At 38.0% G+C, this 19,805-nt stretch overlaps 2 protein-coding genes across 2 annotated transcripts; one reads left to right on the plus strand and one right to left on the minus strand.

The window, feature by feature from the left end:
* Positions 1 to 370: 370 nt before the first annotated feature.
* On the minus strand, positions 371 to 9,458 carry zw10 (zw10 kinetochore protein). The gene is made up of 16 exons (XM_011483910.4): positions 9,245 to 9,458; positions 8,695 to 8,829; positions 8,501 to 8,602; positions 8,333 to 8,410; positions 7,946 to 8,105; positions 7,306 to 7,458; positions 6,946 to 7,143; positions 6,716 to 6,852; positions 6,445 to 6,627; positions 5,382 to 5,605; positions 5,220 to 5,291; positions 4,965 to 5,134; positions 4,728 to 4,858; positions 3,323 to 3,454; positions 3,039 to 3,241; positions 371 to 992 (listed from the first exon to the last, which is right to left on the minus strand). The coding sequence occupies exons 1-16, from the start codon at positions 9,347 to 9,349 to the stop codon at positions 872 to 874; spliced, it is 2,304 nt and encodes a 767-aa protein (XP_011482212.1). The 5' UTR covers positions 9,350 to 9,458; the 3' UTR covers positions 371 to 871.
* Positions 9,459 to 10,095: 637 nt separating this feature from the next.
* mks1 (MKS transition zone complex subunit 1) lies at positions 10,096 to 19,579 on the plus strand. The gene is made up of 18 exons (XM_011483911.4): positions 10,096 to 10,450; positions 10,524 to 10,645; positions 10,772 to 10,824; positions 10,905 to 11,072; positions 11,471 to 11,568; positions 11,773 to 11,901; positions 14,241 to 14,345; positions 14,757 to 14,865; positions 14,981 to 15,037; positions 15,471 to 15,513; positions 15,596 to 15,658; positions 15,733 to 15,803; positions 16,866 to 16,935; positions 17,005 to 17,112; positions 17,231 to 17,364; positions 17,934 to 18,016; positions 18,102 to 18,199; positions 18,383 to 19,579. Exons 1-18 carry the CDS (start codon positions 10,374 to 10,376, stop codon positions 18,484 to 18,486), a joined length of 1,692 nt encoding a protein of 563 aa, XP_011482213.1. The 5' UTR covers positions 10,096 to 10,373; the 3' UTR covers positions 18,487 to 19,579.
* The last annotated feature ends 226 nt before the right edge of the window (positions 19,580 to 19,805 follow it).

The raw sequence follows: 19,805 nt of genomic DNA on the forward strand, positions 1-19,805 counted from the left end.
TGTATTAGGTTCAACTTAAATTTAACATAATTGTAATACTACTGTTAAACTTGGTTAAAATGAAACATTTTTTTAGACTTTTTAATTAGATTTTTTTAAAGGCTAACATTTTATGTAATAAGACAAGACCTGAATCTATCTGTAATAGTTCTATTGAAAGACCTTGCATAGAAAACTAAATCTGTAATAATGAATAAAGTTTAGGAACTGCCCTGTGGATATTTCAGGTAGATGCAGAAACATGTCTTTCATTTTTAATGAATGCATTTTCATATGAAATAGTTTTTTTTTCCTTAATGTTTTCTGAGGCAGAAGTTGAAAGACACAGGCTGGAAAACAAAACTTTGAGATGAAAATAAAATACAGCAGCTTTAAAACCAATAAGACTTTATTGATAACTTTTATATGAAAGCAATGTATACATTTATAAATTTGGAAAAAAAACCACATTGAAAAGGCGACATTTTGAGATAATTCGAATCAAGGCATTAGTAACATCTTGACAAAATTTTGTTCGATAATAAAGATATAGACATCAATTAAACTCGTTTGAAAAATAATAAATGAAGAAAACTTGAGCCAGATTAACCCTGAATTCTTCATTGTGATATTTGTTTAACAGATTACTGGTTACACATCAGCTCTGGCCTTTGGAGCAAACAATCTTTACAGATTTCTCATCAAACAAATCTCTGAGGGATGTTTTAACTCACATTAATTACAGCACACATCTTTTTTACAGCTTTTAATTCCAACACTGTTGTAAAATGATGTAAATACTTTAATGAATGCAACACAAACTTGGAGCAAAGGCATGAGTGCAGGTTATACACAGAGAAATGTTATGGATGTTTTTGGTCTACGTTGGAATCTATTTGATTTTAGACAAAGCAGCAGCTCTTCTCTCCGTGTTCTGGAATAAAGCTCGGATCAGGCTCTTCACCTCCGAGCTTGAAAACTCAACTGCCAGAGGACCTTTAGCATCAGCCCACCTGTGAAGAAAAGTCACAGGTATCAAACCTATACATAAAACAAGGTTTTATTCTATATCTGAATGTAAACAACTAAGTTTAGGGAGTCTAGATTACAAAAATAAAACACATGGGTTTAAAATACTAATTCCATCCATTCATCCTTCAAACCAGGTTTTGTCCCTTTCGGGGTCACGGGGCTTCTTCTTCTATCTTATACTGCCACTTGTGGGCAAAGGCGGGGGACATCCTGGACAGGTTGCCAGTCTGTCGCAGGGCCACAAATCACACATCCATGCACACTCGCATATAAAGCATGTTTTTGGACGGTGGGAGGAAGCAAGAGTCACCGGAGAAAACCCACACATGCACAGGGAAAACATGCAAACTCCACACAGATAGGTTTCCCCATCGATGTTCTGTTTTAGGTCCCCAGCGAGGACTTTAACCAGGGGCCTTCTTGCTGTGAGGCAAGAGCCACCGTGCAGCCCCTTAAATACTAATTAATATTGATATTAAATACTAGTTGATATTTCTAAACACTTAAAAAGTTTTAGTTTTTGGCGCCCTATTCCACATACGTTTTGAAATTGTCACAAATTCTTTATGTACCCTAGTCGGACCACAACACATCTACTGGTGCTACATATGTGTGCAATTCTGTACTGTTTTATGAAACACCTAATGCAAGTTAAAAAGGTGCAGCCCTCTTTGCAATGTTACAACTCCTTAAAAAGTTGTCCTCCTTAAAGCCCTTATATCTTAAAAAGTATTATGGCTTTGTTGCGCAAGGGCTGATGTTTAATACATTACAAAAACCTAGCTTTTTAGTGGCACCTGGTGGTTATTTATAAAAGATTTTCCCACGTATCTCCCTATGTATCTCTTCATTTCTGAGACCATGAGACAAGAAACATTTAGCTACCATGAAACAACTGTGAAGCTCCACCCACTCAACTACTTAAACTGTTATATCCAATTTTAGGTCTGTGTTTAACACATTTAAAAACATTTAGGTTGTGTTTCTGGCCTTACTGAACTACCACAAGACCAATAATACCATGATTTCTTTTTAAATTTTAAATATATGTGGAATGCAAATTTGGTCATGTGTTAATAAATTCAGAAATTTTCAAACTATCAAATGAACCCAGTATCCCCAAATTCAAAAAGGTATTGGTTCCTATAGAAGTAAAGAATGAACTCATATATTTGCCGTGTTATTGGCCGCTGGGTGGTGCTGCAATTGCTTACATGACCTTTGGCCAGCAAACTCAAGCCTTAATAGGAACATTTGCAACATTAAGAAAATTAAGCTTAAGTTTGCATTTCTGAGAATCTCTTTATTCAAACCATTGTGAATCAGGAGCAGACGAAAAAAGGCTGATTGAAAAAGCTTGTGTGATCTACAAGTTCCTACAATAAGGCACAGGCTCCGGGCTTCGCTCCATTCTGATGCATCAACTTGTAGGAAAATAGATCCATGCGAGTCTTTGTTTTCCTCATCCGAGCTGGAATCTGGGTCAGAACTGTACGTCTGGATAGCTCCAATACTGCTCTTCATTTTTGTTTCGTTATGTTAGGTTGGGGTGAGAGGGGCTGTAAGCTAGTGAGAGAGTGCAAACAAGGGGTGCTGAGAAATAAGCGCTGGCTTACTCCACACCAACAGTCCTGCCCACAACTCTGGGGTTAATTTCTAATAAACTACTGCTGCTCTGCAGAAACTAAGTCATAAAAAACAACAGTTTTTTCTAAATTGTGGCTAAATATGACATATTCATAATTAAAAGACCACTTAACCCTTGTGCTATCCTATGGGGTCCAGATGACCCGATCCTTACATTGACGTGTTCTCCCTACCATGACAAAGGTGGATAAAGGTGGAAAGATTTCATGTACCGTAATCCATGGACACCAGTGAAGATCACAAAACATTGAAGAAAAAAGGTTTAGCATACTGTCTAGTGGGTCTAGATGACCCGACTTCCAATGTTAAAGTGCCTAGGATAGCACATGGGTTAAAAAAATGGGACTTTGAACACAACACAGTCTTCCTTTCTTTCTTACCGGTCAACAATCTCCTGCAGGTTGGCTCGGAGCACAATGACGAGCTCCTTAAAAGTGCTCCACTTCTTCACGTAGAGAGGCACCTCCTCCTGGTATTTCCTGTTCTTGCTTTCTTCAACCACAGGAATGAAAACAAGTGGGCCTTCTTCTGTTATAGTTTGGCACAAAGTGTGGAGGTGTTCTCCATCCTCAGAGGAAATGTCCTGTAAAGAATCAAGCGGGGCTAAATAAGCGCTTTTTTTCACGAGATATAAAAAAAAAGAATGTAATAAAGAAAGACATACCTCTAGCATCATAATTTTGCTAATGATTTCTGTGATTGCAGTATTGAGGAGGTTTCCCATGGCTTTACAATAAATGGTGACTGGAAGAACGTCCTGCCAAACTGTAGCGAGCTGCTTAAGCTGATGGATGACCTGCAGGTCAAAGAGGGGATCAAAGAATAGACTCAATAGTAACAAATAGTTTTTTCCACCAATCCCTCTGTTATCTTTGTAACAGCTCCTTTGAGAGCATGGAAAAGGTGAGATGATTATTTTTTTACTACTCTTAATTACTCAATCAATTATTTTATTTATGTGGTGCCGAGTATGTAAAGTTCAAACATTTAAACAACAATTAAAATGATAAATAAAATAAAAAAAGTTTAGTTTGGAGAGCCTAAACTGATGCTTTGTCAAATCCTCTTGCATTGTGCATAATGAACTACACTGATTAAAGATGCCAAAAAGCTATTTATATTTTAAGAGGGGCATGAGGGAAAAGTTACATAAAACTAGAGAAAAAAGCTATTTTTCCTCCTGGTTGAGCGTTTAAAACCTGCTGGAGGTTAATGTGAAACCTCAAAAATATAATACAGCAAAATCGTGGAGTTCTTCTCCATACAGACCGATTCTCTTAACCCTTGTGCTATCTTATGGGGTCCAGATGACCCAATTCTTACATCGACGTGTTATCCCTACCATGACAAAGGTGAAGAGGATTTCATGTAATCCATGGACACCAGTGAAGATCACAAATCATTGAAGAAAAAAGGTTTAGCGAACGGTCTTGTGGGGTCCAGATGACCCAAGTCCCACTGTTAAAGTGCCTAGGATAGCACAAGGGATAAAGACCCACTCCAATGAAAACTGTATTTCTGGTGTTTTTCACACGTTCCTGTGGCATTTTGCTGATGATGGAGGACATTTTTGAACAAAATTAAGCTCAAAATTGCATTTCTGAGTATTTCTTTACCTAACCCGTTGTAAATCACGAGGACAGGATTAAATGGCGCTTGAAAAACAGTTTATTTGTGAGGTAGAAAATAAGCGGGGCGGGCCAAAAACTCCCCGTTCAGTGATTAAACCCATGTACATCTTTGTTTTCCTGGTCTGAGCTCGCATCTGGCTAAAACTGTGCAGCTGGATGGCTCAGATATTGCTCGCCATTTTTGTTGCAGCGGTAATGTTAGGCTGGGGGTGTTAAGGGGCTGTAGGCTAGCGGCAGCAAACGTAAACAGAGAACTCTCAGCAACAGAGAAGGGTGGGCCAACAGTCCCGCCTACAACTCAGAGGCAAATTTCTAATGAACTCCTGCCGCTCTGCAAACACTAAGTCCAAGAAAACAAGACTGTTTGGGTTTTTTTTGGCTAAAAACAGCATCAGAGTGGGTTTTTAAAGACAAGTTTACCACAGATTCTCCTCTCACCTGCCGAACTGCTTTGCTGGCTGCAATGTAGTTGTCTTCATCGTCCAGGTTGCAGAAGTTGTGAGCAGTAGAAAGTCTTTCCAGCAGCTCTGCCTTTTGTACATTTAGTTGTGTTAAAAAGCACTGAGCACCTGCAGCAAAAGAAAACACAGAGTTAAAGCTTTGAAGACTCAAACAGGTTAATCAAAGCAGTGACTTGTTTTTTTTTAAATGACAACGCCGTATCCTGTTGCTTACCAAGTTTCCTGAATCCGGGCACCATGTCAACAAAAGTTGCAACTCCTTCATTGAGGGGCTGTGGCAGGTGAGCTCTGAAGTAGTGACCCAGGGTGAGTAAGTGGTGTGCGAGGTACATGCAGTTGTTGTGCTGGATGGCAGCTAAGTGGGGAAACTTGAGAAGGTTCTCTCTGGGTGGAGGGAGAAAAAAAAAAGCAGAACTGTAAAACATTTGGATAAAATGATGGGTTGCTTTAAGGGGGGAATGATTCGTACTTGTGATACGTTGGTACAACATCATAGAACAGCTGGAAGATGTTCCTCACTGTGAAGAACAGTTGTAAGGCACTGAGAAAAAAACAAAAAGGATTGTTTAGGTGGGAAACAGGATTCATTTATATCACATGAAGATTCAGACACATCTGTGCAAAGCGGAACCTTTGTGAGGAACTTCCAACGGCTTCACACAGAGTGCTGACCGCCAGCTCCATCAGCTGCTGCACCGACTCACTGATCCGACAGGCGGGCAGATGCAAACTCCACGCAGACAGCTGCTTTGAGTTCTCCATCACCGCATCCTCTTTTGAGGCCGCCTGCTTTAGCTTCACTCCTGAACTTGGAGCCGGTAACTTGGGAAGATGGAGTTTTGAGTCTGGTGTGATCTGAGGAGGAGGAGGAGGTTCAGTTAAAACGCTAGAAGAGCACAAAAAGCTTTGAACTGCAGTTTCTCACCACTCCAAAAACCATATCAATAGATTATATATTAATTCTATTTTTTAACCAGACTCTGATTGGCTGCAGGGAGTCCATTATAAAGTGATAAATGACACCTAAAAAACAAGTTCCGGTTGAATAGCCTGAATGTTCCATGATGCTTTGTGTCACTTAACATGATGTTTATATTTCACTTTCCTTCGCTGGTTAGACCTCATAGTCCAGCTGCAGCAGAGCGAGGAGCAGGTTCTGTAGCGTAACCATGACAACATGTCCCACTTTTTATCAAACAGTCCATTTCTTGTGAAAAATAAGATTACGGTACAAATACTTGATTTATTCCTTTTTGCATAGTGCCTATGATAGTGCTCCTTTGAGTTGCCCATTATCAGAAATGAATGGACTTTGTGGAAGAAACCATTATGAACACCCCGTCGGGCATTATGCCTTATTTATTGGGGCAGTCCAAAAATATGCATGTTAGGTTAAAAGATCTCTCTGCCCAAGGTATCAAAAGAATTTTGAGAATTTCTTTGTGTAAAGGGAAAATGGAATGTCCTCTCTCCAAAAGGAAACAAAGAGAATAACATATTTTCAATAATTTAAAATACAAGTGGCAGGAAAATTTATAAATGAGTGCTAAAGTCAAGTTTTTTTTTAAACATCTTAAAAACAAAACAGCTTTATGTCTTATAAAGATTATCCATTTGCCTTTTATTAAATGTCACTTCAATGGTCCCACGTTTTTTATGTCATGTTAACATTATGGCTGACATTTTGGCATCACCTTAACTGTGTTGTGCATTTTGGAGGTCATCAGCTTGCGCGCTGCTACGATGACATCCTTGCACTTTTTGCTCGCAAAGTGGCAGTTGACATTTCTGGCGTATTTCAGCAGGTCTGTGGAATCACCCTGCAGAAAGTCCATCTCCTTCAAAGCTTTCTCGAACTCCTCCGTTTCTTTGATCACCTTAAAAAGACAGATCAAAATGTCACTCCACCACCGATGAAACTTGGATTGAAGAAAGAAAACAATTTACAAATCTTTTAGACCGTACCGCGCTGTAGTTTTTTAGCTCGCTACTGTCAGTGGGGATGGAATTGACCAAACACTCATGGATGATACACTGTGACATTTCCTCCCAAATCAGCTCTCCCAGGATGGCTGAGAGCTTTTTAGAACCAATGGATACATCTGGAAAACAACAAAACCATCTGCTGTAAATTCTAATAATGACATAAACAGAAAGGTTTAGTTGGTTGGAACAAGATCTCAGCCGTTCTTTACCCAGCAGGTGTGTGTGCAGTGTCTTGAGGACCAGGTGGAGTTTACTGAAGACCTGTGAAGGGGCAGATTTCTCCTTGTGGCTCACTTCTAAACACTGCAAGGCCAGGGTGGTTCCCTCCCCCTGTTGCTCCGATACTCTCACAGACAGTGATGCATGCTTCACCAATGGCTTCAACATGTATTTTAAAAGCACCTGGCCTGAACAGAACATATTTGGGGGGAAATAAAAATTTAAAGTTTAGTCTATTAAAAAGACTGCAGTAAAAGAACATAAAAATATCAGTTGATGTGGCTAAAATGAAAATAAATGCTAAAACTGCATATTTAAAAATTGTGCATGAAGTTGCCGTTTGTTCTTACTGAAGAGTTTGACTTTATGTTGAAGCTCCCCCTGGATGGCCAGAGCTTGTAGAATACAGCGCAGCAGAACTGGTGGTTTGGATTCTCCATCCTTACTGCCAACGTCAGTCAGTGTCAGCTCTACCTTCTGGACCGACGTCTGATCTGCAGGCTCTGTGTAAAATCATCAAAAAATGATAAAAAACCGGCTGAATCCCCCTTCCAAAAATTACATTCAGTTAGAAAAAACTTTGCAAGAGCCTCTTAGTTAGTGAGCAATTCCAATTTTAAGATTTTTCAAGTGTGGATCTTAAATCCAATCAGTGTCTGGTGTGCAAGAGAAAACATTAGAAAGTTATCTCAGTCTCCTACTCATAACAGATTTTGGTTAAGTCATACATCAAATAAATAATATAAAAAAAAACAGTACTGTACTTAGATATTAAAACTACAATCTTCGTTTCAATGTCAATTTTATTTAAAACACAAATGAAAATAAACACAAGAGTTTAAAACAGACAGATGAAACGAGAACGTGTGCTTGAAAAGAAGTGGGTTGAAGAGAATGATCACACACCTTTTTTTTACAACACCTGATGATGTGCGTATTTCTATTTACAGCTGGGTACAGAAAACAAGAAAACAAATTACTTTGTCTTACCTTTTGTGGGGGGCAATTTCCAGATGACAAGTCGCTTCCACTCATCTCCAAGGTGGTAAATCAGGTTTTCTCTCTGCACCGTTAATTCAGAGCCCAGAACCGTAAGCAGCGGGAGCTCTGAGGTCTTCCAGCTTTTCAGTGAATCCATGCTGCTCCTTGCCTGAAACAAAACGCTGTTTAGCTATTATTTTCTTTTACATTTCTCAGCCAAATTAAATATAAAGCTGTTTTTTTTAGCTGGAAATTATGCTTTCCATTTGACTTGCTGTTCTAGTAATAACTGTTAACAGGTTTTTTTTTCTTAAAGCCTCTTATGTTCTGCTTATCTGTACAGGATTACAGCTGAGTCTGAAAAGTATGTTTGAGCGTAATGATGGCAACTCTTACCTTTTCCAAATTATTGGCTGCGTCAACATACTTTTTCTCAACTAATGCTTTGTTGAACTTTTCCATTGCACTGTGGAACTGAGTTACACAAGAGGAAAGTTAAGAGGAAAGTTAGACATGGACTTGTTCACATGTCTGCATACAAGAAAATGGGTAGAATTAACGTACCTCTTTAAGGTGTTCTAGCATTTTTATTATAACAGTGTTCCTCTCCAACTGCTCCTTCAGCTTTGCAAATTCAGTTACAGCCACGTGTATGTTCTCCTGCACCTTAATGAATGAATTTAAGGGAAATTAAATTAAAAAAAATGTATATAATAACAATTTATTAAAAATGCACTTAACAAAAGTTTAACCCATACCTCTGTTTCTATGCAGGCCTTAAGTGCATCCATTTCTTTGGAAACCTCATCCACCTGCAGCATCAGGTCTTCTGATGCTTGTAAGCTTGGCAGGAATTCATTGTACCTTTTGTTAATCATGTCACAGACTTCTTCCTAAGGAAAACACACGAAGAACGTGTATCCATTGCATGACTTTTAAAGTGAATGTTAAGATAAATAAGTAACATTTATTTATAGCATGTTAGCATCTACTGACAAATACGAAAATGATCAAAAGAAGGGTCGTCCATCATGTCAGATCGGTGCTGCTGCTACAAGATCATCATGCAGCCACGTAACGTAAGTAAAGTCGGTTTGGCTAACTATGAAAATGCTAATGTAGAAAATATAATTATTTTGTTTTTCGAGTGCTTTTTAATTGGTTGGTAATGTGGCTGCTGCTTTTATTAAGTTTTTAATTAAAAGGGAGATGTGTGCCGGTGAAAACATCTAAAAGAGCTAAAAGCTAATTGTATTTCAAACTTACTTAGCTTAACGTTACCATATGCTACATTAGCTAGCAACTTACCTTTGTGTCTTCCACTTTCCGCGACATTTTGCTTATTTTACTGACCAGGTCTTCTTTTTCCAGCTTACCGGAGCTGGCAAGCACCTCAGTCACAAACGAAGACATAGTGTACAGTATTTTTAAAATAATATTTTTACAGAACTTTCACGCATGAACACAAGTCCTCTGTTGACCCGCCAGGCAGCCTGATTGGCTTTCGAATCAAATTGTGACGCAAAGACCCGCCTCTTCCGGTTGTTTTTTTCCTGTCAAGGAAACCTCTTTCAAAACAAAAGAAAAAAAAAATTAACTTAAATTATTTAAAAAAAAATTCTTTTAATTGTGAACTATCAAATAACCTTTGGTACATTTTCTATGAGTAGATTATTCACAAGTGTAGTATTCCCAACGTAAATATTTCCAGAATTATTCAAGCTTTAATTGGCTTTACAAAGAGACAATGAAAATGAATACGTTGTATAGTTTAATTATGTCTTAACTTATTTCCACCATGTATTTTAAACAACTCCACACCTACAATCTTAAATGTCTAAAAATAAATTTTGGTCACCTTTAGAAAGCTTCATGTATTTTTATTTTTCAACGTTTTCCTTGACTCTATAAACTAAATAAATAATGAAAAATAAAAATGAAAAAGGCTCATTTTGTCATTGTTTAAACTATCACCATTCGCAGCTTTCATTTTCTTTCTCCAATTGTAGTTATTTTATAATCATTGTGTTTATATTAAGATTTTTAGTCAGCTTTTGTAAATTACATGTTAAGCTCTTCTGTCCATTTTATTTTAAACTTGTTGAACATGAAAACATAAATAGCACTTCTGTGTAATTTTGTAGTATCACACTTTTGTCACTAGGTGTCGACACAAGGTTTGCAATGTAATCATAAATATTAGAGACGAAGAAGTAAGGGCTCGATCTCTATGGAAACGACATTTTATTTGTAGTCTCATGTTTTAGGGTTATTTTTTTGCATTATATTTGTTGTTGTTGGTGGTGTTTATTTTTTACTTTTCTTTTATTAATCCATATCTATTTTTATAATTTAAACAACCAACAACCTAACTGACTAACGTTTGGCTAACGCTGTTGCTAACTTATCCTTAAATTTGTTTGCTAATTTTCCACACATGGCAGACGGTTGGAACACAGATACGGGAGAAGCTGTTTATCGGTCACAGGATGTTGTCAAAAACTTGAAAATAAAGTAAGTAATCTAAGACGATGTGTAAAAAAGAAGTTTATGTTTTGATTTGTTTTTGTTTGTGTTAACTCTTCAGAGTTCGCATTGAGAGGGTGACCTCCACAGCAGCCCTCTCTCAGCACTTCCAGCAGCAGGTTCTGTCCCAGCAGGAAGGGGGAGATATTGAATTAAAAACACTTTCGTCGCCGGCTCAAAAAGGTAAAATAAGTTACTGTGACTGACTGTACGTAAATGTCTCAAAATGAGTTTTTGAGTTGTGTATTTTATTATTAAGGAAACATTTCCACAGAGTTGGAAATTATTATATCTATGTTGTTCTTACAGGTGACAATGAAGATGAAGTTGTTGTTGGTTGGCAAGAAAAAATCTTCAGTCAGGTATCCTTATCATTCCAGTGCTGCTTTTGATGAAGAGTATTAAACGTTTGTGATCTATCGTCATATGTGGGTCATTCCAGTATGAGATGGAGTTATTCCAGACTGAAGCGGTGTGTCAAACTCCTCTGGACCGACAATACCACAAAGAAGTCAAGGCCCTCATCAAGGCCAAAAGCCGACGCAGTCGCAGAATTTTCACCTACACCGATCATGATCGCTACACCAATTGTCTTCCACTCCACCAACTGGTTTGTTGTGTTTTGATGTAGAGTCACCTTCATCCTATCATTTTAACCGCATGGTTTTACCACATGAAAGTCAAACTTTTAAAATTTAAAGGTCATTTTCTGATGACATGATGATGTGACATGACTCAAATGTACCTGAGCTTCAGTTCCATAGTATTGGATTTTTACTTTATAGAATCAGCAAAGGTTTAAGAGTTTTGATGGTGCATGGATTTTGTTTGATTTTATTCCATTGCATTCAGACTTTTTCTATCAAAGATTTCTTGCAGTATTTTATGTCATTGCTGCTTTGGTTAAATACTTCATTGGCATTTTTCTTTTCATAAATACAAATGAGAGATTGCAGATTTAAAAATGTCAGATTTGCTTTTTTTTTTTTTTTTTTTAAATCTTTACAGGAGCACACAGATCTACTGACCACAACCAAAACAGGTCCCACCTTCCTGGCTGAAAGGATGGCTACTGTCAAAAACAGACGACAAGAACGGCGAACCATGTAGGTGAAACGTCTGTTTTGGCAGGAAAAAGATGAGCCAAAAGAACTTTTAAAGCTTAAAATAGACAGAAAAAATGTTTTAGACTTCTATTTGTAAATGTGTAAGTGCAGTTCAAATTAGAATAAATTCATAGTGGCGAGCCTTTAACAAAAGGTTGTTTACTCAGCTGTACACTTTGTCTTTGACACTGGCTTGTGTTGCAGGGACAGTAGCATTCCTAAAACTAGAATTATTAACTGGGAGCCCACAGAAGAGTTTGTGAGGACCAGTCGTGTGGTGAATAATGCCATGCAGACTATGCACATCATGGGGGATCTGGGCCCTCCTGGAAGGTATGACCCATAATTCTTTGTTTTTCCATTTCCTTGCCAAGATATGTATAAACTATTATCTCATCACCATCACTGACCCTTCAATGGCTGCAGACTCAGGAAAACTATCGATTTTAGTTCTTTTTTTTTTTTTTTTTTTTTTTTTTTTAACTTGTCCTGTCCAACAGCTGGGCAGGCAGATGAGAGCTGAGGGCCTCTTGTGTTGGACATATTTTGCTTTAACAAGAGGGGTTATTAATCTTCAGACAAACCAAAGGTATGTCTGAATAAACCCCTTTTGTAATTGAGGCCAAACTTTATTAATTTCAATCATGTTTGAAAATCTTTGGTGTTGGACCGGACGGAAAATGAAAGAAGGGAAGAAGAGAGAGGGACGTTAGAGAGAGGGGGGGGGTAGGAGGGTGATAATAGGAGGGGAAGGGGGGTAAGACCATGAAGCAGCATAGAGCAGACAGGTTTACTGGTTGTTTATCATTACGGTAAGGTTCAAATGTAGTACAAAAAGGGCGGGGCCTGTCCACACACACTCAAATGTTATCAACACACCTGCTAGCTGCAAAAATGTCCACATGCCAACATGTACACAAAACAGATAGTGTTCACACACGCATACTTATGCCTTTAAACCAACTAGTGTGAGATATTTCATTCATTCAATCATGCAAACTATTAGTGCAAAGGTGAGCTAACACCTGTGTTCAGGTGAGTGTTTATATTCTTCTAAAATGGATGGTGGAATGTGAAAAGAAGGAGGAGGAGCGCGATTTTAGTTCTTTTAGATCTCAGTGCAGCATTTGATACAGTTGACCACTCAATTTTATTACAACGTCTAAAATCTTGGGTTGTTTTTTTTTGCCACAGTTCTTAACTGGTTTTATTCTTATTTATCGGACACAGGTTTTTTTTTAATGTTTTCATCTGCAATTCTTGCTCATCTAAGGTGAAAATGACATGTGGCGTTCCCCATGGGTTCAGTCCTGGGATTTCTGTTATTTTCAATTTACATGCTACCACGGTAATACGCAGACATAACCTTAATTTTCATTTTTATGCCGATGATACTCAACTTTACCTATCCTTTAAACCTGGTGACCATGGTCTTTTGAAGAATCTCAATAGCTGCATTGCTGATATTAAAACCTGGATGGCCCAAATTCTTTTGCAGTTGAATATGGACAAAACTGGAGTTATTATTTTTGGTTCAGTTGAGGCCCGAAATGGTGTGGCTCAGAAATTGGAGTCTTTGTCTAACAATGTTTCTTCAAGCTGCAGAAATCTGGGAGTGAAATTTGATACCAATTTGAATGGGGAGACCCATGTTAAATCTGTGGTCAAATCTTGTTTCTGGCAAATACAAAGGTTATACAGAATAACCTCTCTCCTATCAAAAAAATGTCTTGAGATGGTGATTCATGCTTTTATTTTTTCCCGTCTGGACTATTGTAACGCACTCTACACATGTCTTTCACAGCAGAGTGTGTATCAACTCCAGTTAGTCCAAAATGCGGCCACCAGACTCCTAACCAAAACCAGAATGAGAGACCACCTCACTCCAGTTTTAGCGTCTTTGCACTGGCTCCCAGTCCATTTTAGAATAGATTTTAATGATGCATTAATAGTGCATTTAAAGCACTCTGTGGTCTGGCCCCTAAATATATAGCCGATCTCCTCATTCCTTACGTACCTGGTCGCAATCTTAGATCTTCGGCAAAAGGCCTTTTAACAATCCCACAATCTAGATTGAAGATCAGGGGAGACAGGGCCTTTGCTGTAAGAGCCCCAACACTCTGGAACAGTCTCCCTGAAGAGATCAGGCTCGCTGGGTCCCTACCATTATTTAAATCTCTTTTAAAAACCCACCTCTATAGGAGTGCTTTTAATGATTTTACCGGTTCTTAAATTTAAACATAGGATTTATTTAAATTTTTTTTTTTTTATTGATTCATTGATTTTAACTGCTATCACTGTTTTGTGTGTGTGCTGGGTTTTATTACTACATACTGTAAACTGTTTGTAATCCGGATTTTGTCTCATATTAATTGTACAGAATTTAGTAATCTCGTTTTCGAAAAGTGCTATATAAATTAAGTAAATTATTATTGGTACTTAGACTGAGGATAAAGCTTCTCTACATGTATTTTCTACATCTGAAACCAGACAAATCATTGATGTTTTGTATGATATTTTCCCTTGTGCTATTTTGTGGGGTCCAGATGCACATACCCCACAAGACAGCACAAGGGTTGTAAGAGGTAAACTTTTTAATCTCATGACATGCAGAGCTGGCCAGTGCAAAGCTCTACTAACCATTTGACAGGATGTTTATTGTGAATTTTCAGGCTTGGTCAAAAAGAGAACGAGTGCCTGCTGATAACTATAAAAACCGACGGCCATGGAACTATAGTTGTAAAACCTGACTTCAACAAAGGCCGAGAGCCCTACAGGCAAGTTTACAAGGCTTCTGTGATGGCTGAGAATGAATCCTACATTTTTTAGCGTATCATTTAACCCTTGTGCTATCTTAGATGACCCCACCCTTGCATTGACGTGTAATTCCTACCATGACAAAGGTGGATAAAGGTGGAAAGATTTCATGTAATCCATGGACACCAGTGAAGATCACAAATCATTGAAGAAAAAAAGTTCAGAGCACTGAATAGTGGGTCTAGATGACCCAACTCCCAATGGTAAAGTGCCTAGGATAGCACAAGGGATGAGTAGAATGGCAGCAGTAAGCTGCAAATCCTAAAACGATTGTATGTTTAAAAAAAGAAAAAAGCAAAGTACATTTAAAACCACAGCAAAAATAATAGAGTGAATCAGACATTTAACCGGACGTTTGTGTCGTTGGACAGGATTGTCGCTGAGGGAGAAAACCGAGAAATATGGCGTCTTACTTTTGAGAACGTATCAAAAAGCATGAAGCCAGAGGAAAAAAACAAGGAGCAGAACATGTATAAAGATGTGAGTCAATATCAGCATTTTCTAATAAACCAGGAAAGAGATTCAGAACATTTTTATTGCTAAAATGGAAGATGAAAGCTGTAATCAGGATCAACTTTGTCCCTCCTCTTTATAGCTGTATGTGAGGCACAAAGAGTTCCTCAGTGGTCTTGTTGGACAGGACTTTGAAATGGTAAGGCGTTTTTTGTTTTAAACTTTATTTTTATTGATTTTTTGTTACATGAAAACAAACCACAAACTACATTCAAAACAGAGGTCAATCCTGTGTCTATTTGTTGAAAAGTGTCCATTTTTTCCACATTCGGTGTTATTGTGACTCTTGCAGTCTCAGCCTGTATGTTATTGTTTCCGTTGAATAAATGTCGTTAATTGCTGGTAAGGCGTTTTAATGTAACGTTTTTAATTCAAATTTTCAATGCTTACCATGGTCTAAAAAAAAGACAAGTATGTTATGATCTATCAACTATATACTAAAGAGCAAATTCTTACATTTGAGGAGTTTTAGCCAAAAAAAGGTTTAAGGATTAAGGTTTAAGGATAGTTATCACTTGAGTAAATGTTGACTTGTATTTAGGTTTGTGAGCTATGAGATGTGTGTTGTTTAGCCTCCTGCAGGTACACTGCGTTACCTGATGAACGGAGAAATAGGTAAGTCAAAAGGCAGAGCTAACTTTAGCAGTTATATATATATAATACACGTTTAGAATTAATAACTACTATTTTTTTACAGTCTCAGCTCAAGGCTTTGAATATGACAACTTGTACATACACTTCTTTTTGGAATTGCCCAATAGTAAGTCTTAAGTATCAGTAGTTGTTTGATTGTTGTTTTTGCCTCTTTAGCTGTAACTGATGTTTTTCTTTCAGATTGGTCCAGTTTGCCTTCTCAGTCTCTATCAGAGGTCACCCAGACCTGTCGGACCAAGTCTCTTGAAAAGGTGTGAACGTTTTGCATACGCTTAGCTTGAAAAGCTACACAATTCCACAACAGTTTATCTAAAAAAGTCTTCAAGACTAGCAATTGCTGAGTCGACAATGAACGTCTCTGCCGAAACATACCTTTAAAAGACTGGAAAAGTAAGAGCATCAGTGTAGGAGAGTGCAGCAGAGGCTTAGTTAAAGCATAAAGCTCAGCCACAACTTGCTGTCTGTCTGCAAAATTCTGTAACTGGAAATAAAAGAATCCATAAACGGCTTTGCCACCCTGGACACACCAGTCCCCAGAAGCTAACCGGGGTAACGCCTGATTGTTTCTTTAATGAGAGATTGTCTGGGACTACTATGTGCTGTAAATGACTGCGGGCACACAGTGGGCACTCTCCAGTGTTTCCATGTGCCTGTCCCAAGTCTGGTTAAAGAACAGGGTTTGGCATCTGCTGTACAACTGAAGTCAAATGTGCAAGTCTTGACTGGGCGTCCCTTTTAAGCTAGATGCCCAAAGGAAAAAGGCCCTGTAAATGTGTAGAGACAAAAAACAAGTTTGTCAAGTGGTTGTTGCTTTAAGGTGCATCTCGGTTTTGTACTGACAATGCATTCCTGTATATTTTCTGATACTTAATGGCTTACATTTAGAAAAAAAAAAATCTTGATTGCTTGCATGTAAGAGACTAGGGAGCCGGTTTAGCTCGTGCTGGTTTGCGGCGCCTTCCGTCTGTGGAAGTTCATGTTTTACTTCGAAGCCCATCGAGACGACTGTTGTTGTGATTTTGGACTATACAAAGAAAATTGAATTGAATTGAATTGAATTGAAACCCAGGTTCAAATCCGGGCTGCTCCCTGTTCCCTTCTCTACCTCTGTGCCGGTCCCAAGCCCGGTTGCTTTGAGAGGCTTGCGTCAGGAAGGGCATCCGGCGTAAAACATTGCCAAGTTTACCATGCGGCTCGTTCGCTGTGGCGACCCCTGATGGGAAAAGCCGAAAGAGAAACAACTTGCATGTAAGAGACTAAACCACTTTTTTGAGTGGAAGTTGTTAAACCCTCAACAAACTCTCCGTCTACAGGAAGATGTGGCTTTCTTCAGCTATCCCTTCACTTTTGAGGCTCTTTATATGAAGCAAAAAGACGGTGAAGGTTAGTATCAGCTGTTAAGTATTATAGCATAGTTTATGTTTTATGAATCCAGGTTTTATCTTACTTTAGAAGGCATTCCTCAGTGGCCAGTGATTTACTTCAAGGTTCTTTCCTTGGACTTCTGGCAGCGCTATCGAACGGAAGGCTATGGTTATCTGCTTTTTCCTGCCACGCCCGGTACGATGTATTTCCTGAAATCTCATTTAAATTCAGTTTATTTTGTTACTGTTCACATTTAATCAAGGGATTTCTAAATGGTTAGTGTTTCTACATCTTGTTTGTGTTTGTATACCAGGTAAACATACCATGACATGTCACACATGGAGGCCTGTTCAGACAGGGACTGTGTCTGCAATGAAGCGCTTCTTTATTGGAGGTTCTGCTGAGCTTGAAGATGACAGTTATGTCAGAACTCCAGGAACATTCAAGGTGAATCAAAGCTGGCTCAAACAAAGTTTTAGACAATTGATGTTGATTTTTATCAGGTATAAAGTTAAATAAATATGTTGTGATTTTATCGATACATACTCCTTGGGCAGCTGGGTTTCAATTGTCAGTTGAAATTGAGTCAATCCTAACTTCAATAAAATTATTGATTCTTCCATTTCTGAAATACATTTTTGTGAATATTATTTGTCAAAGCAAAAATTAAACGTTTTCTTTTTTTAAATCACTATTTAAGTAATCCAAAAAATTGGACTTAGGATAGAAATCTGAAAACAAATTGATGATTATTTTAATTTTTGCTGCTATATATTGAATTAAATTGTACACTTTTGAATAAAAAAATCAATAATTTGCATTTACTGTGACATTCTGGTGGAAACCATTTAACGGAGTGCAAATATCAGAATAACCAACAGACTTTGAAAAAAATGATTTCTTTGGGTTTTTGATAAACAGGGACTTGCTTTTGATACATGATTGAAACAAAGGTGTTTTAGTATTTACAGTATGTGTATGTTTTTTGTTGTTATTCTCTAACATTTTTGTATCAGGGGGACAGGCTGAGTCGCTTTGGTTTCTGCACTGTAACCACAGGAAGCGTCACTTTTAACCTGCACTGCATCCAGCAAGCCAGGTGAGTGTCAGGTAAGCGTCAAACAGGTCTCAGTCTGCCAGCAACATAACTACAGTGGTCTTTTGTGTCCGTGTGTACATTTCAGGGCATTTGTGGATGCTGCTGTTCTGAAAAGGAGGAGACAGAAGGTTTTTGAGCATTTGGGAGGATTTAGTCAACAAGGAGCTGTTTGCAACATTCTGGGTAAAAAAAAACAAAAAATCCATTTGACTTCCAAGCCTCTTTGCACTGAAATTCTGGAGGTCTGAACTTTATTTAGGGATCAACATTTGTTGGGCTATTGGGATGCAATTAGGATTTAAAATGTGCTGTATTTAAATGTTAATAATAGTTTCATTTAACACGTTTCATGTTTTTCTCTGTCAGAGGCTTTTCAGAGAGCGAGGAAAAAGATGCAGGAGGCCAGAGAAAGTTTTCCGAGAGGCGTAATAAACACTGGTTCCCAACTCCAACAGGAATCCTCAGCATGAGACTGAAAACCAAACTTTCAGTGGGACTGAGTGGAAGAAGATCCTGGCACAGACTCAGAATTTTGCAAAGATGACTCTCTAGTGACCGGTCCAGTGAGCATCTGTGGAACATTTCATGTTTTAAGGATTAATAAGTCACTTTGTCAGGTTGTAATGATGCAAAACATACATCAATCCACCAAAATGTGGAAAAAGTGACCACACCTGCCTTAGAAACTACAGGCAAATTTCACAGCAGTTTTTAATGGCTAAGGAACTTGTTGAAAATCCACTCGGGAGTTTTTTTTTGTTGCAATTAACTCTTTTACAAGTTCTAAGCTGCTTTTCACCTCCTGCCCTCTACAGAAGCTGCTGCGCTCATGTTCTGCCAGTACCTACTGATGTACGCAGATACGAGAAATGTTCTGGTGCTGTTTAAATCTACTAAAGCTTACTTTTTACTGTCAGAAATAGCCTAGTGATTAACAGAATGAAGCTGAATTAGCCACTAACCAGGAAAGCCTTTGTGTCGTTTCCCTACATCAACGGGTCTATTTGGGGCAAAACAGAGACTCTTGCTTCATGTCCCTCAAAAGGATCTTCTCAGAGCTAATCTCAATTTACCTGACCCTCTGCTGCTTTACTTTAACCTGGTTCCATGAAGCACCATACCAACTTTCAGTTAAAGACATTTAGCTTTTTTCTCATTTAAACTCAGTTAAATTATTATTGATCTGCCCCTTAACAGTACAAAACTATTGTTACAGTCTACTGTAAAAATAGAAATTGAAATCCTCCTGAAACATCTTTTTCACAAATCAAGCAATCTCTATAGTCTTCTCCTTCTTTTTAGAGCCGGTCTTAAGGATCTCGTCATTCTCATTTGATCAGCCTATGCACAATTTATGCATCTGTTCTTTTGCTATACTTGATACAGGGATGAATGGTGCTTGGTTCAGAATAGGATTTTAAAAACGATGCCAGTTTGGCTAAAAGAGATCATGTTCTCAGGATTACTGTCAGGAAAAAAAAATCAGCTGATTTTAATTTGTTGGGGTAGTTTTTGCATTTTATTGCATATAATTCTACAAATAAATGTTTTTGCTACAAAATATTTGAAGTTTCATTGTTGTTATACATTTGTTATTTTAATTAAAGCAACATCCTTTTTTTTTTTAAAACAAACCCAACTTTTTATGTCATTTTTATAATTTTGAAGCCACACTGTATATAAGTTACAGGTGAAAAATAAAGTATTGGTTTCATGGATTGTGGTAGTTGACCCTAATGGGCTTTTGATAAAGCTTAATTGATTTCTTTGCTGTTTGTATGCTGTTTCT

The sequence above is a fragment of the Oryzias latipes genome, chromosome 14 (assembly GCF_053564925.1).
Source record: "Oryzias latipes strain Hd-rR chromosome 14, Olatipes_Hd-rR_3.1".
In the NCBI taxonomy this organism is placed as follows: Eukaryota; Metazoa; Chordata; class Actinopteri; order Beloniformes; family Adrianichthyidae; genus Oryzias; species Oryzias latipes.